General features: G+C 39.1%; 1 protein-coding gene across 20 annotated transcripts in view; it reads right to left on the minus strand.

Moving 5' to 3' along the window:
• Positions 1-16,200, minus strand: part of GPHN (gephyrin) — a 238,719-nt gene that overhangs the window by 168,510 nt on the left and 54,009 nt on the right. For all 20 annotated transcript variants that reach the window (XM_081901116.1, XM_081901113.1, XM_081901109.1 and 17 more), the window contains one exon: positions 11,541-11,598. In XM_081901116.1, the coding sequence (XP_081757242.1) occupies positions 11,541-11,598 (58 nt within the window). Of the gene's footprint in view, positions 1-11,540; positions 11,599-16,200 lie in introns of those variants that run through there.

Consider the following 16,200-nt stretch of genomic DNA (forward strand, 5'->3'; position numbering starts at 1 on the left):
AACTCTGATGACTCACTGACAGTATTTCTTCTTTGCACTTCTCAAGGATGGTCAAGTCACATCATTTCTAAAACCCTACTGGTAATCCAAAGATATAAACAGACAAAATACTGCCACAGAAAATCAAATCAGATTATTAGTAGGTATACTCAAGCATGTTTTCACTGTGGTAGAGCTTTCCCCCATATTTGTGAATATCCAAAAAAGAACAAACACTAATTCAGTGTCCTGTCTGAAAGTGTGGGGAGGCTTTGGAGGACACTTTTTATTTCACGAACTGAAATTTGTACCTGAAATTTTTGCAGCTATGAAATATTTTTCCTCTAATATATAAGCACGGGGAAGAGAACAAATGAGAAATTCTATTTATCTCCCATTTGGATTAAGGCATAATTGCAAAACTCTGTGGTGTCTGGTTAAACTTGGATCAGAACAAGGATACATATGTGAGAAAAAGGGCACGAGATTTGGATCTAAGAATAACCAGGAAAAAATAGAACTGGATTTGGGGCGTTCCATTCTAATATTATTTCAAGAGATCTAAATGAGAACTATTTAAAAACCCTCTATCAATGACATTTAACACCTTATAAATTGAATTTAATATGGAAGTTAGGATCAGATAAATGTTGGAGATGTGGCTCAAATAAAGCAGATTACATACACATCTTTTCTTGTTATAGCAATTCCAATATGCCAGAATGTCTAACATGTTTCTGATGCTATCTTTTAACTGTCTTTTAGGCAGAAATCCACATTGATCGTGATGAACATGATCCTGTAAAATCCAACCTTATGCTGCTTTCAACCTGCTATAAGAGTTTTCCTTTATGCTCTTTATCTTTAGTTTATTTTGTGTGTGTGTGTATGATCAAAAAATTACTAACATTATGAAAATGTGCAAAGATAATCAATTTATTTTAAAATTGGTCTCTATTCATATTGGAATTATTCTTTGGGTGGGTGGGTGGAATTAATAATGGAGCAATGCCCCATTGAGATGTAAAAAGAAAAGTTGATTTTATATATTTTTTTTTCTGCCGAGGAAAGAAATAAGAAATGACTGTAATAAAGAAAATATAACTCAAAATTGATATTAAATTAAAATTGCTATTTTTTAAAAACAAAACAGAGTTAAAATAATTATTCAATATTAATTCACAAATAACAGAACTATACTGATGTAGTAACATGTTGGAAACAGCTTGTAAGACAGTGCTTTTTTGCAGAGCAGGAGTGGGGCAGGGGCAGAGCGGAGTGTTCAAATTGCATGTGATTTCACGCAAGCATGCAATGACCTGGAATGCACCCACCATGCAAATCAGGGGTTGCCTGTATATCCCATTTAAAGACTATTTCCTGGGTTTCCTTCTTGTTGCTTTATATATTTCTTTATTTGGCTCTATTTTCATGTTTTTTTATTTATGTATTTTTTAATTTCCAGAAAAAAGGTTGTAAAATATTTTGCATAAAGCATTATCTAACAAGATCTGGTGACAATCTATATAGTCCATATGCAATTATAGATCACTGTTGAACAAATACAGATATAGAATAAAACCAAAATAAATAAATCTTTTCATATTTTTTATCTCCAGGTGTTGTTTTCTTTTCCTTACACAGATGACCTTCAGTTCAATTTTCCTTTTCTGATTTATCCTCTTCTATCTTAATTGATATTGCTTAATCACCCACTGGGTGACTTCTCATTTTCTAACACTGAACATTTTCTAACTCCTCATTCTTTTCCTTTTTCTCAGGCATTCTTTCCATTTTCTTTGCCAGAAAAAAATCCATATCCCTTCCCAAAATTGGTTATCTCTTTGTGAGTTCAGTGAGACACCTCCTGAGCAAATATGGTTGGGACTGCATTGTTAAGTATTAATGGTCTAGATGATATCAGATTGCCATCTCTCACCAGCCCCAAATAGGATGGCCAAAATGATCAGGGGTAATGTGTGTGTTGTAGTTCAGCAACAACTGGGTGGCATCTCCCATATCTGGTTAAACAACATGACTTCAGTCTGGAGCTTTGAGGCTCAGCAGTTTTCAAACCCAGCAATACTTTACAAACAGATTTGAAAGGCTACTGCTAGATTAAACAAAATGAGGTGAGTCTAGATACAGACAGAAGCAGCTGCAGATTTGGATGGACAAAAGTGTATCTTGATTTAATCAAGAAAAAATATATTGAGAAAATGATGTTTTTGTTAGTGATAGAAAAGGCAGTAGCAGCAGCATTTATTTACACCTGCATGAAATTAACAAGAGCAAAGGCAAAAAGAAAACCTTTATAGCTACCATTGAACATAACTGCTGAAGAAATTTATAAAGATCGTGCTGAGATGAAATCAACTACTCTCTGAGGTGTCAAGAGTACTTTGTTTTTAAATTCATACCATGGGTATTGTTGCTAATTTCAGAAATGTATGCACACACATCCACAAGAGATTTCACGAGAATGCCAAAAAACAGCAGCAGGGTAGAGGATATAATTTGGGGTTTATAAAGAAAAAAGGCACAAGAGGAATGGAGGAATATGGGGAAAACAAAATAAGCAGTGTTTCCCCAAGCACTAAGCGGTGATATTAGCAGATAGGCATTTATATAGTTTTGTCACTGAAGTCCATTGCTTCCAATTTCAAATTTGTCCGGATTGTAATGTTTTAGATGTATTCTGAAATGAGTAGAAAAGAGCCCGCATGACAATTAGCCATCAACAGCCTTATCCTCCATGAATTTGTCTAATCCTATACTAAACCATCCAAGTTGGTGGCCATCAGTACCTCTTGTGGGAATAAATCCCATATGTGATGTGTTAAGAAACACTTTGTTTTGTCTGTTCTGAATCTTTCAGCTTCAACATTCAGTTTCACTAGATGCCCACAAGTTCTATCATTATCATCATCATCATCATCATCATCATCATTTATTCTTACCACACTTTTCCCTGATGGGACTCAAGGCAACTTATAGATAAAGGAAAGAAGTGCTAAAACACAAAAACTCAGTAATTAAAATACTAGTAAACCGTGATAGAATCAAAACTATATACATATATTAAATCTGTTTAGAACACGTTCTAATGTTATGGGAAAGACAGAAAAACTTTTCTCTATCCATTTTCTCCATACCATGCATAATTTTATATACTTCTACTATATCACCTCTTTTTGGCCTTTAAACAAAAAAGCCCCAAATGCTGCAACCACAGGGGAGTTGCCTTTATTATTTTGGTTGCCATTTTCTGAATCTTTTCCAACTCTACATCCTTTTTGAAGTGAAGAATCAGATGTTCAAGTTGATGGCCATCACTACCTCGTATGGGAATGAATTCCATAGTATAACTATGAGCTGTGTGAATAAGCTTTTTCTTTTCTCTGTCCTGAAAATTTCAACATTCAGTATCATTGGATGGCTCTGAGTTCCAGTATTATGAGAGGGAGAAAAACCTCTCTATTCATTTTTTTTCTATATCATGCATCATTTTCTACACTTCTAGAATGCCCTTTACTTGCCTTTACTCTAAACTAAAAAGCCCCAAATTTCATAACCCTTAAGAAGTCTTAATTCTCAGCCTCCATTGCATCTGCTAGCTCTCGCCTGGCACAACTTTTTATCTGAAGAAGTGTGCATGCACACAAAAGCTCATACCAAGAACTACCTTAGTTGGTCTTTAAGGTGCTACTGGAAGGAATTTTTTTGTTACAACTTTTTAGTATAATTAGGTCTTTAACGTCTCTGGAGGGACAGCCAAATTTAAATACCAATTTGACAAATAGCTGTGAGGCATTTGCGAGCTTTTTTGCAGAGAAGGCCTGGTTGCTCCGCCATGACCTCCCTGCCAATTTGGATACAATAACGGAACTGGAGGCCCCTCAACTGTCCTCGGGTCCAGTATTGGACCACTTCGACCGGATATCCCCGGCCAATGTGAACAGACTCCCATCTCTTGCAGAGCCGCAATTAGTGCCAGCGCCATCCGTTAAGAGTTTGGGTGTAATCTTCAATACCTCCCTTTCTATGGAGGCACAAGTCACAGCTATAACAAAGGTGGCATTTTTTCATCTCCGCTAAGCTCAGCAGTTGGCTCCTTACCTCTCTCGCCCTGACCTATCCACTGTGATCCACGCGATGGTCACCTCCAGACTTGATTATTCTAACTCACTCTACGTGGGGCTGCCCTTGAGACTGACCCAGAAACTCCAGCGGGTGCAGAATGCCGCGACGAGACTCCTTACGGGCTCCTCACTGCGGGATCACATTCACCCAGTGCTATACCAGCTGCACTGGCTCCCAGTGGAGTACAGAATCAGGTTTAAGGTGCTGGTTTTAACCTTTAAAGACCAATATGTCTTAGGACCCTCATACCTACAGGACCGCCTCTCCTGGTATGTCCCATGGAGGACCTTACGGTAATAAATAAAAACATATTGGAGATCCTGGGCCACAGGGAGGTTAGACTGGCCTCGATCAGAGCCAGGGCTTTTTCAGTTGTGGCCCCAATCTGGTGGAACGCTCTGTCACAAGAGACTAGGGCACTGCGGGACTTGACATCTTTCCGCAGGGCCTGCAACACGGTGCTGTTCCGCCAGGCCTTTGGCCAAGGCACAGTTTGACCCCCTTTCTCCTTCTGTAATCTTCATAGAACTCTAACCTGATGGTTGCCATTAATTTGATGCTGAATTGATTCTAGAATGTATTTTAATTAATTGACTGTGCAATTTTATGTACACTTTGCTATTTTTACTTGTTGTTAGCCGCTCTGAGCCCAGCTTTAGCCAGGGAGGGCGGGATTATTATTATTATTCCTCATAAGGGAGTTGCTCTGTAAATGTTACTCTGTGAAAGCCCCTATGAATGCATCACCATAAGGACAGCCTCATTTTTAAAGTGCAGTCATTCCGCTGCCAAGCAGTTCATGTAGCTTTGCATTTTTAAATTGTTTAAAATAAAGGACAGCTTTGATACCAACAACAACAAAAAGCTAACTGTTTAAACTACAGTTGGGATAAAATGACTCCAATGCAAAACACAAGAGTTCAGCAGCTTAAATGGATGAAATATTTAATCAAGTCATTGTCTCATTTCTGGCACACAGTCCAATAAGAAATAGTTAGACTTAAAACATGGTTTAATATGAATTTTCATTTTCTCAAAGGACTCCAAATTATTTACAGCTACAGTCCTGCTCTACAGGAGTTCCAAGATTAAAGTTATTTGCTGCCCAAATAAGCACATAATACAAAATAGATACATAATCTTGAGCCCCAGCCTTATCAGGTGTAACAGATTATAATGAGAATTAGCTACTCTAGCTGTACTGCAGGCCCAATCCACAGTGCTTAAATGGCTCAGGCAGCAATATCTCAATGACTGCCTCTCCCCCTATGAACTGCCCCGGACCCTGTGATCATCATCTGAGGTCCTTCTTTGTGTGAGAAGTCTGGAGAGTGGCAACATAAGAGCAGGCCTTTTCTGCAGTGACTCCCCATTTGTGGAATTCTCTTCCCAAAGAGGTTTGCCTGGGACCTTCATTAAATGTCTTTAGGTGCCAGGTGAAAACATTTCTCTATAAGCAGACGTTTGGCTGATCTAACTTTCTATAGGCTTTTTAAAGTGTTTGTGGGAGGGGGATTAATGGTTGTTGTTGTTGTTTCATTATGTATTTTGAGTTCTCATGTTGTATTTTTTTGCTGTGCACTGTCCTGTGATCTTCAGTTATCACGCAGTATACAAATTTAATAAATCAATCAAATCAATAAATAGACCAGATGTTCTGATAGGCTTCAGTAGGAATATTTTTATTGTTACAGAGCTGGCTTTCCAGAGATCTGAACAGATAGTCTTATCATAAATTGATTTTTTTTATTTGCACATTAGAGGCTGGGGTGTGTGTGTGTGAAATCTGTGTTGAAGCACTTATCAGGTTTTTCAATTGATCTAGCGGGTGAAAACAGAGAATGCCACTCTTCCCTAATTTTGTTTCACTTGCCTAGATGAATTTTCCATCACCAAAAGCAAATGGTAAACTAAGCAGTTAAAACAACCACCTTCCCTGGCTCTTTCCCTCCACAAACTGTAGCTGTCTCAAGTCACACAATCCTTTTCTTGCAACTCCAGTATAACCAGCTTCCTCCAGGGGGGACAAAAACTCATGTGCTTGCATTTATCAAACATGTAGTTGTTCATATACATATAAAATGGAGGCAGGGTCTACTTTCTATATCAAAATGAATGCAGGGGGGAAAGGAGCAGAACCTTTCCCCCCACCCACCTAACCTTATCATGTCTATTTGCTGCAAGTTAGTTTCCCCCAGCCTAACTCATCTACAGAATCAGAACTAGACTTGGGGAAAGCAGCTTAAAGCAGTTAAGCAGGGAGAGTTTAAGTACAATATGGAGGTAAGTTTCACACTTCTCTCTCATCTGCTTACTTACCCCTATCCTTGCTTTACAGGTCGATAGACAAGCAGTTGTTCAATAAACATGTAAACATCTGGTTTGACCCTCAGTTTCTAAAAATACTAACTAGAAATTAGAAAATTCCTTAGGAGCAGATTCCATTTTTCGTAAGCATAGACTCACTGAAGGATGAGGCACACATGTGCCCTGATCCACAGGCCTGTGGAAGTGGATTGATGCAGGGATACCAAAGAAAGATGTCCAAAATGCCAGAGTGATGAGTTCTAATACTTTATTAGAAGCCATAGACTTGCAACACAGCCTACAGAGCCTTTCTGTTTTTACAGACTTGGGACAGACACCAAAACGGCCTACACCCAGGAAAGCATTTGTGCATTACTTATACAAAAAACAGTATATGTCAGTTTGGCCAGAACCTCCAATTGGTTCACCTGCTGATGAAGGCATATGTGGCAAGCCTCCAAGTCTTATGGATAGCCCCCATCTCTAGGACAATAACCAAACTTCCCAAGCCCATAGATCAGCATAGCATCAAAGCAAGCCAATTTGCATATCAACGTAAGTGTATAAACACATATGAGCTCATTCTTGCAGCAACTACCAATAATCCCAAGTTTATCTTGATTACTAAATGAAGTTCACAGGCCTTCCGGAACATTATCCCCCTTTGGTTCTACACAACATGTTAGGATGCACGAAGAGGTTTTCTACATAACTGTTTTATAACATAGATATATCTTTCTTAGCTGCCTTTAAAATTGTGTGGATTTGTCATGACTTGCATGCGTCTTTTAAAATTGAACTCATACAAGAAAAAATAACGCCAATTCCTTCCACTCCTCCTACTAGTTGCTTCAGAGAACTAACACTGAGGGGATGGAATGGAATAACTGCATAATTCTGTGTAGTAATAATAGGTTTCATCATAATCCCAAAGCAATTTTTAAACTAGAGGTTAAAATATTGGAAACAAATATGAACATCACATCTTAGCATAGGATTGTAATGGATTCTACTAAAGCTGCTAGGATAGTCTTGCCTCTGCAGAAGAAAGTTCATATGAAACTTTCTTTGATAATGAAGATAAATTGACAATAATAAACCTAGGCTGCTGGTGAGCTAATAATCCTAGGGTGGTAGCCAAGCAGAGTAAATGCTTCTTTTATAAGAATCTGGCAAATTGCCCCACTGTCTGTCTGCATATTCTGTTTCTTTTGAGGAATGCTGCATATTAATATTTCCAAATTGCCTTAGGAAACAAGAGCATCTCTGATCTGAAAGGTAGAGCAGAAATTATAGTCTGCCCTCTGTGTCTGGGCCAGCTATTTCAAACTGAAAGCAACAGTTGTAGACAAATTCCTAGCAATTGTAGCTCTGTGAGATTTGGGAATAAATGGAGTAATCCCTTCTCACTTTTTACCAAGGACTATTTTGCTACATTTAAAGCAATCCTTTAAAAAATAAGAAATTTAGACTACATTCTTAGAATCATAGAATCATAGAGTTGGAAGAGACCACAAGGGCCATCGAGTCCAACCCCCTGCCAAACAGGAAACACCATTAGAGCACTCCTGACATAGGGTTGTCAAGCCTCTGCTTAAATACCTCCAAAGAAGGAGACTCCACCACACTCCTTGGCAGCAAATTCCACTGTCAAACAACTCTTACTGTCAGGAAGTTCTTCCTAATGCTTAGGTGGAATCTTCTTTCTTGTAGTTTGGAACCATTGCTCTGTGTCCGCTTCTCTGGAGCAGCAGAAAACAACCTTTCTCCCTCCTCTATGTGACATCCTTTTATATATTTGAACATGGCTATCATATCACCCCTTAACCTCCTCTTCTCCAGGCTAAACATGCCCAGCTCCCTTAGACGTTCCTCATAAGGCATCGTTTCCAGGCCCATTTTGGTTGCCCTCCTCTGGACACGTTCCAGTTTGTCAGTGTCCTTCTTGAACTGCGGTGCCCAGAATTGGACACAGTACTCCAGGTGAGGTCTGACCAGAGCAGAATACAGTGGCACTATTACTTCCCTTGATCTAGATGCTATACTCCTATTGATGCAGCCCAAAATTGCATTGGCTTTTTTAGCTGCGCGTCACACTGTTGGCTCATGTCAAGTTTGTGGTCAACCAAGATTCCTAGATCCTTTTCACATGTACTGCTCTCAAGCCAGGTGTCACCCATCTTGTATTTGTGCCTCTCATTTTTTTTGCCCAAGTGCAATACTTTACATTTCTCCCTGTTAAAATTCATCTTATTTGTTTTGGCCCAGTTCTCTAATCTGTCAAGGTTGTTTTGAAGTGTGATCCTGTCCTCTGGGGTGTTAGCCACCCCTCCCAGTTTGGTGTCATCTGCAAATTTGATCAGGATGCCCTTGAGTCCATCATCCAAGTCATTGATAAAGATGTTGAATAAGACCGGGCCCAAGACAGAACCCTGTGGCACCCCACTAGCCACTCTTCTCCAGGATGAAGAGGAACCATTGATGAGCACCCTTTGGGTTCGGTCAGTCAGCCAGTTACAAATCCACTGAGTGGTAGCATAGTCAAGACCGCATTTTACCAGCTTCTTTACAAGAATATCATGGAGCACCTTGTCAAATGCCTTGCTGAAATCAAGGTAGGCTACATCCACTGCGTTCCCTTCATCTACCAGGGTTGTAATTCTGTCAAAAAACAAGATCAGGTTAGTCTGACATGACTTATTTTTCAGAAATCCATGCTGACTATTGGTGATCACAGCATTCCTTTCTAGGTGCTCACAGACTGTTTGCTTAATGATCTGCTCCAGAATCTTCCCTGGTATTGATGTCAGACTGACTGGGTGGTAATTATTTGGGTCCTCTCTTTTCCCCTTTTTGAAAATAGGGACAACATTTGCCCTCCTCCAGTCTGCCGGGACTTCGCCTGTTCTCCAGGAATTCTCAAAGATGACTCCAGGAATTCTCAAAGATGACTGCCAGTGGTTCTGAGATCACATCTGCCAGTTCTTTTAATACTCTTGGATGCAGATCATCTGGCGCTGGAGACTTGAATACATCTAAACTAGCCAAGTATTCTTGTACTATCTCCTTAGTTATTCTGGGCTGTGTTTTCTCTGCTGAATCATTTGCTCCAAATTCTTCAGGTCGGGCACTGTTTTCTTTATCGGAGAAGACTGAGGCAAAGAAGGCATTGAGGAGTTCAGCCCTTTCTGTGTCCCCTGTTTGCATTTCATCATCTTCTCCTCTGAGTGACCCTGCTGTTTGTTTGTTCTTCCTTTTGCTACGAACATACCCATAAAAGCCTTTTTTGTTGCTTTTAACCTCTCTAGCAAGCCTGAGTTCATTCTGTGCTTTAGCTTTTCTTACTTTGTGTCTACACGTGCTGGCTATTTGTTTGAATTCCTCTTTGGTGGTTTCCCCCCTTTTCCATTTTTTGTACACATCCTTTTTTAATCTTAACTCAGTTAAAAGTTCTTTAGATAGCCACCCTGGCTTCTTTAGGCACCTTCCATGTTTCCGTCTCATTGGTATTGCCTGAAGTTGTGCTTTTACTATCTCCCTCTTAACAAACTCCCAGCCATCATGAACTCCCTTTCCTTTTAGTATTACTGTCCATGGGATCTCACCCAGCACTTCCCTAAGTTTTATGAAGTCGGCTTTCTTAAAGTCTAGAAATTGAGTCCTAGTATGCTTGGCTGCTCCTTTCCGCTGTATAGTAAACTTCAGAAGAGCATGATCACTCGCGCCTAATTATCCTTCTACCCCACTAACCAGGTCATCAACATTGGTTAGGACCAGATCTAAAATGGCTGTTCCTCTTGTTGCTTCTCCCACTTTCTGGACAATGAAGTTGTCTGCAAGGCCAGTGAGGAATCTGTTTGACCTTATGCTCTTGGCTGAGTTGGACATCCAACAAGTATCCGAGTAATTGAAGTCCCCCATTACTACTATCTCCCTTCCTTTTGGATGCTTGGCCATCTGTTCCAGGAAGGCATCATCTATGTCCTCCGTTTGGCTTGGGGATCTATAGTAAACTCCCACAGTGAGGTCACTGTTATTCTTCTCTCCCTTAATTTTGATCCAAATGCTCTCACTTTGGCTTTGAGGTTCTAAATCTTGGATCTCTTCACAGGTATACACATCCCTGACTTATAACGCCACTCCTCCTCCTTTCTTGTCTGGTCTGTTTCTCTGAAATAGATTGTATCCCTCCATTATTACATTCCAATCGTGGGACGTATCCCACCAGGTTTCAGTGATGCCTATTGTGTCATATTTAGTTTGCTGTACCAAGACCTCAAGCTCATCTTGTTTATTTCCCATGCTTTGCGCATTAGTGTACAGACATTAGTGTACAGATATCTTCTCACAGCTTTCTGTTAATAACTTAGAAGAATGAATCTTTAAATATTCTAAATTACATTTTTATGTTGAACCATCAGCCAAATCATCAAATTTACAGAGAGTTGATCTGTTGCATCAAAAAAAACCCCAAAAGAGCCTTGTGGCACCTGAAAGACTAACAAATTGTTATGATGTGAACCGCATTCCATATTGTGAACCACAATCCATATTAGCAGATGAATGAAGTGTCATCTTGACCTCACCCCACCCCCTAAAAAACTCAGATCAGGATAAACCCTGATGGTATAAACTGTAGTCCTCAAAAACATATGCAATAAGAAAATTGTTAGTCTAAGATGCCCCACATCATTTTGTTATACTTAAAAAAAATAGCCAGTTTACTTTGCTGATTCGACTAGAAAGCAGAGCTTAACTATTGCCCAATTAAATGCTCAATAGCATTAATTAATACACAAGCTAAAAATAGAGTATGACAGGAAAGCTTTTGTGCTGTTTCCCAGGTTGATGCAAATGGTTTTGACTTTGCAGAATTGCAGCTAAAATAATTAATCAACATTCTGTGTAAAAAGGAGCTTGAACAAATGAATAGAAAAGACAAAAGCAATACTTCCATTATGTTATTCCAGGTGTTGTGGTAGCTGTTGAATGACCAGAAACTTGAATTTAATTATTAACTAATTTAATTTAAAATCAGTAAATCATCATTGTACATTTCAGCATACATAAAAAATTAAAGCACTGAACAAAAATGGTTATTAAAATGATACCTTGATTTCGTCTATTTCATCTGGCACTATCTTGTATGCAGATACAGTCCCGCCTAACCTGAAATTTGGAAAAGAAAATATTCTCAAAATCCAGTAACAGTATGGAATAAACAAATTGATGCTAACCACATAAGCCCATTTCTATGGTTCACTTCTAGGAGCAAACTGTGCTTAGATACCCAAGAAGCTTATGCATTGCTGCAACAGTGCACACTGGCATGTTAGACAAAACATCTGAAGTTGGTACATTGGCTAACATAGTGGACATTTGCATACATGAGGTTTAAAGGAGCTCTTGTTTTAAATGTGCTCACGATTTTTATTTGCATATTACAAATGTCTCATCTCTAGTTTCTCTTCTGCATGAGCAAGGATCAGATGTTAACAAAACAAAACTTCAGTAAAGTACTTCTAAAGGTTACAAAGTCATCCCTAGATTCAGGTGGGTAGCCGTGTTGGTCTGACGCAGTCAAAATAAATAAAAAAAATAAAAAATTGTCCAGTAGCACCTTAGAAACCAACTAAGTTTGTTCTGGGTATAAGCTTTCGTGTGCATGCACACCGCCTTCAGCCTCCCTCCCAGCTGTAGGACGGGCTCAGTGGGAGGAGGCAAGCAGACTATGGAGGGCCCGCGGCTCACCACTGCGAGGAGCTGCAACTGCCAGAGCATGTAAGGCGGCAAGTATCGTATCAATTTATAGATTTCATTGCTATATTCCATGTATAAGACTGGTGTGCTCTGGTCCATGGGGTCATGAAGAATCAGACAACACTAAACAACAAATGTATAAGACGACCCACGTTTGTAAACTTAAAAAATTGGGGGGGAACCTCATCTTATACACAGAAAAGTACGATATATAGAGGTCTATACAGTAGTAGAAAAAGCTTATTATGGTCACAAACCAATAAAATTCAGTACAGAATGAAGCATATATTTCAATTAAAACACATTAAAAGGTAAAGGTACCCCTGCCCGTACGGGCCAGTCTTGCCAGACTCTAGGGTTGTGCGCTCATCTCACTCTATAGGCCGGGAGCCAGCGCTGTCCGCAGACACTTCCGGGTCACGTGGCCAGCGTGACGAAGCTGCATCTGGCGAGCCAGCGCAGCACACGGAATGCCGTTTACCTTCCCGCTGGTAAACGGTCCCTATTTATCTACTTGCACCAGGAGGTGCTTTCGAACTGCTAGGTTGGCAGGCGCTGGGAACGAACGACGGGAGCGCACCCCGCCGCGGGGATTCGAACCACCGACCATGCGATCGGCAAGTCCTAGGCGCTGAGGTTTTACCCACAGCGCCACCCGCATCCCATAAAACACATTACAACAGCTAAAATATTCCAGCAGTTAAAACAAGTACAAATACTTATACATTCTTTTCCTGCTAGGTGCCAGCAATTTCCCCCCTGATCTGCATTAATATTAGATATTACCGGAAGAAAAGAGGTGCAGAGATAAAAATGGAATTTACTAATATGTGCCCTTGAAAAAAAGAGTAGTAAATTACTACGGGGGCACTAACAAATCACTTTGAAACTCCCACTTGTTTATTTCCATGCAAGTGGGAAGTTATTTTTCTGAAATTTTTCAAGAATCTGTCAATTCTTCAACCACCTCTTCAACCACCTCCAGAGTGGCATTTGTAACTTCTGGTGATATTATTGATCTGACTGCCCAGCTCAAACCTGGTAAAGCCTCTGACCCATATTCTATACTACCTGATCTCTTCAGAATCTCATCCAAGATGGTGGGCTCCTTTACTCTCAGTTCTTTTACTTCTATTAACAAAACTGGAACCCCGGACATTAGGAGCAAAGCAATTATAGTTTCTATTTGAAAAGTAGGTGTTAGGACTAATCGATCTAATTACCATCACATCAGCCTTCTTTCAGTTATTGGGAAACTTTATGTCAGATTTTTTTAATGTAAGCTTTTATCTTGGATAGAGACTAATAGCATCACTGGTGAAAAACAGATTGGGTTCAAAGCTAGTCATTCAACCTTAGACCATTGCAGTGTATTACCTCCTCTGGCAGAGGAATACACTGGTGGTAAGCTTTTCACTGCTTTTATTGATCTGAAGTCTGTCTTGATTTGTTCTTAAGGAAATTGCTATAAATTGCATAATTACAGTGTAATTGATAGCCCAGGTAAAATCTAGGAATCCATTCCACAATCTGACCCTACACTATATTCAAAAGTTAAGCCCACATGAGAACATCTAGTGGCTTGGAAACACTGTCATTCCCTCTTCCCAACACACCAGCAGGAAATATCAGAATACCATCAGTGGTGGTTACATTTTGTTGCAACTCCCCATGTGAAATACCATATTTTTTCGTGTATAAGACTACGTTTTTCCCCTTTAAAAGTAATGTCAAAAATTAGGGGGTGTCTTATACTCTGGGCCATCTTCCCCCATTTTCTTAAATTTGAGTCCCCCAAAATAGGGGGCATCTTATACATGGGGGTGTCTTATAGATCCCTCTTACAATGTAGATTACGTATACACCAGTATATACCGGTAATTACATACCTTCTGAACAAATTTCTGTTAATAAGAGTTCTGGAATTGGGGGGGGGGGGGAGTAGCCTACAGGAAGTAAGTCCTCATGTACTAGACATTCTATATCACTGATACAAGAGCCAACTTCAATTTAAAAAATAACTCCAAAATTGGGTAACATATTTTTTCTCAATCTTGTGGCCTATATTACAAACAAAGACCCATATTTGTTAGTTTATTTTCAAAACCCACAATAAAGTAAATCAGGACCAACAGGAGTCACAAAATAGTTACCAAGCTTCTTTATGGGCTAACACCTTTGTTTTGTGTGTCACTTTGAGTGTCACTATCGCAAGTTAGCTACACATACTGATTGTTGCATGAAACATGTGTAACATTAGTGCTTTTCAAAGTAAACATGCAATATGTGGGTACTACACACACGCTTCTAGAAATTGGCTCAGTCTAAGAAAATTGTCAGACACTCAAATTAAATCTTTCACTGACCCAAATTCTGTTACAGGAACACCTTTTCAATGCTCTGACACCATATGTATTGATCTAAGGTGAGAAAGATTTTCAATACTGTGCAATCCAGTTACAAAGGAGTCAATCAGTGCATAAAGATTACAGCTTCTGAAAGTAATCTGATAAAGCTTCAGGTTCACTGTTCCTAAAAACTAGCCGTTTCTTATCTCTAACCATGTCCTTTTTTTTCAAATCAGGGTTAGGGAGCAAGAGTTAAATTGTCATTTAAGTCTTGGATTTTGGGTGTGTAGAGCATAACTTGCGCTCCTCATCTGTTTAGTATTTTTTTAGCCAAACTGTATGGCTACATAATAGCCTTCCCCATCCTGGGAATACAACTCCCATTGTTACAGACCATTGGTCATGCTGACTGGGGCTGATGGAATTTGTAGTTCAAGACATATGCAAGGCTGGGGACGGCTGTACTACTCTGTGATCAACTGTGGATTTAGTTCCAGCTTACTTACATCTTTGCTTTAGGATTAGCAACTTTCTCCTCTTGCTTTCTAACTTCAGGAGAAATGACAAAGAGCTGCTAGAACTTATCTGAGTGAGCTAGAAAGCTTCAGTAACATCTTAATAGTACCTTAATACTACTATAGAAAGCTATTGCTGACCAGTTTAGCATAAGTTGTTGCACACATTTCTAAAAATAATGCTAGTAACAGGCACTATACTTCTAAATATAAAAAAATGCTTTGCTAAATTTTATTTAAAGAACTCATTTTATACAGAGATAGTATGAACAAATCAAAGAACACATTTGGGGAGAATGTGCCTTGTTGTTTGTGGTCTGTCATCCCAAACTACAGAATATGGAAAATAAAATATTTTATCATTTTGATTTCTTCCACATCAGGTCTTTTGTTGTTGAATGCCTTGGTATGTGTTGAATTGTGTTGTACAACAGTCATGAATAACTGAAGTATTGAAATAATAGAGCTTCACTCCCTATTGTCACCCATGTTTAGAGACACATTTAGTATGAAATCAGATTTCAAATAAAATTATAGTTGTTTTGGGACTGTGGTCCATATTGCTCTGTTCATGTAATTTCATTATATACATTTTTATGTTTAGAAAATTGCAATAAACTAAGCCACTTTTAAAACCTTAATAAATGAGTCAGCTGAATTCAGTGAAGCAATCTAAAAATAACTCCATCTAGCCTAGTTGTTGTTATTTGCAGAAGTGCTCAGATGCCACTTTAATTAACATGATCTTTTGCTCAGTAGATAATAATATTCAAATAATACAATATCTTTCACTGTCGTCCAAAAACTAATTATTAAAATTGAGTGTTTCCCTCCTAAAGCACACACTACTCACATTTTATCAGATCCATCATGCATGTGCTCTACTTTCTCATGGGTTATATTCAATATTGGGGGGGGGGGAATGCTGTTTATGTTCAGAGTTATAGGTATCTTATGTTGGCTAAAAGTCCACAATTTAGAACACTGGAAGTGAAAGCTGATGTCTTAACAGATGTACCCTGTGATCAGTAATGATGTGAAACACCACAAATGATACTTACTTACAACTTACCCTCCATGCACCCACACTTTTCCTTTTAGGGTTTTTAAGGCCCAAATTGAGAAGGGGATGATGAAGTGCTTGCAAT

The sequence above is a fragment of the Podarcis melisellensis genome (assembly GCF_964234715.1).
Source record: "Podarcis melisellensis genome assembly, chromosome: 1".
Taxonomy (NCBI): Eukaryota; Metazoa; Chordata; class Lepidosauria; order Squamata; family Lacertidae; genus Podarcis; species Podarcis melisellensis.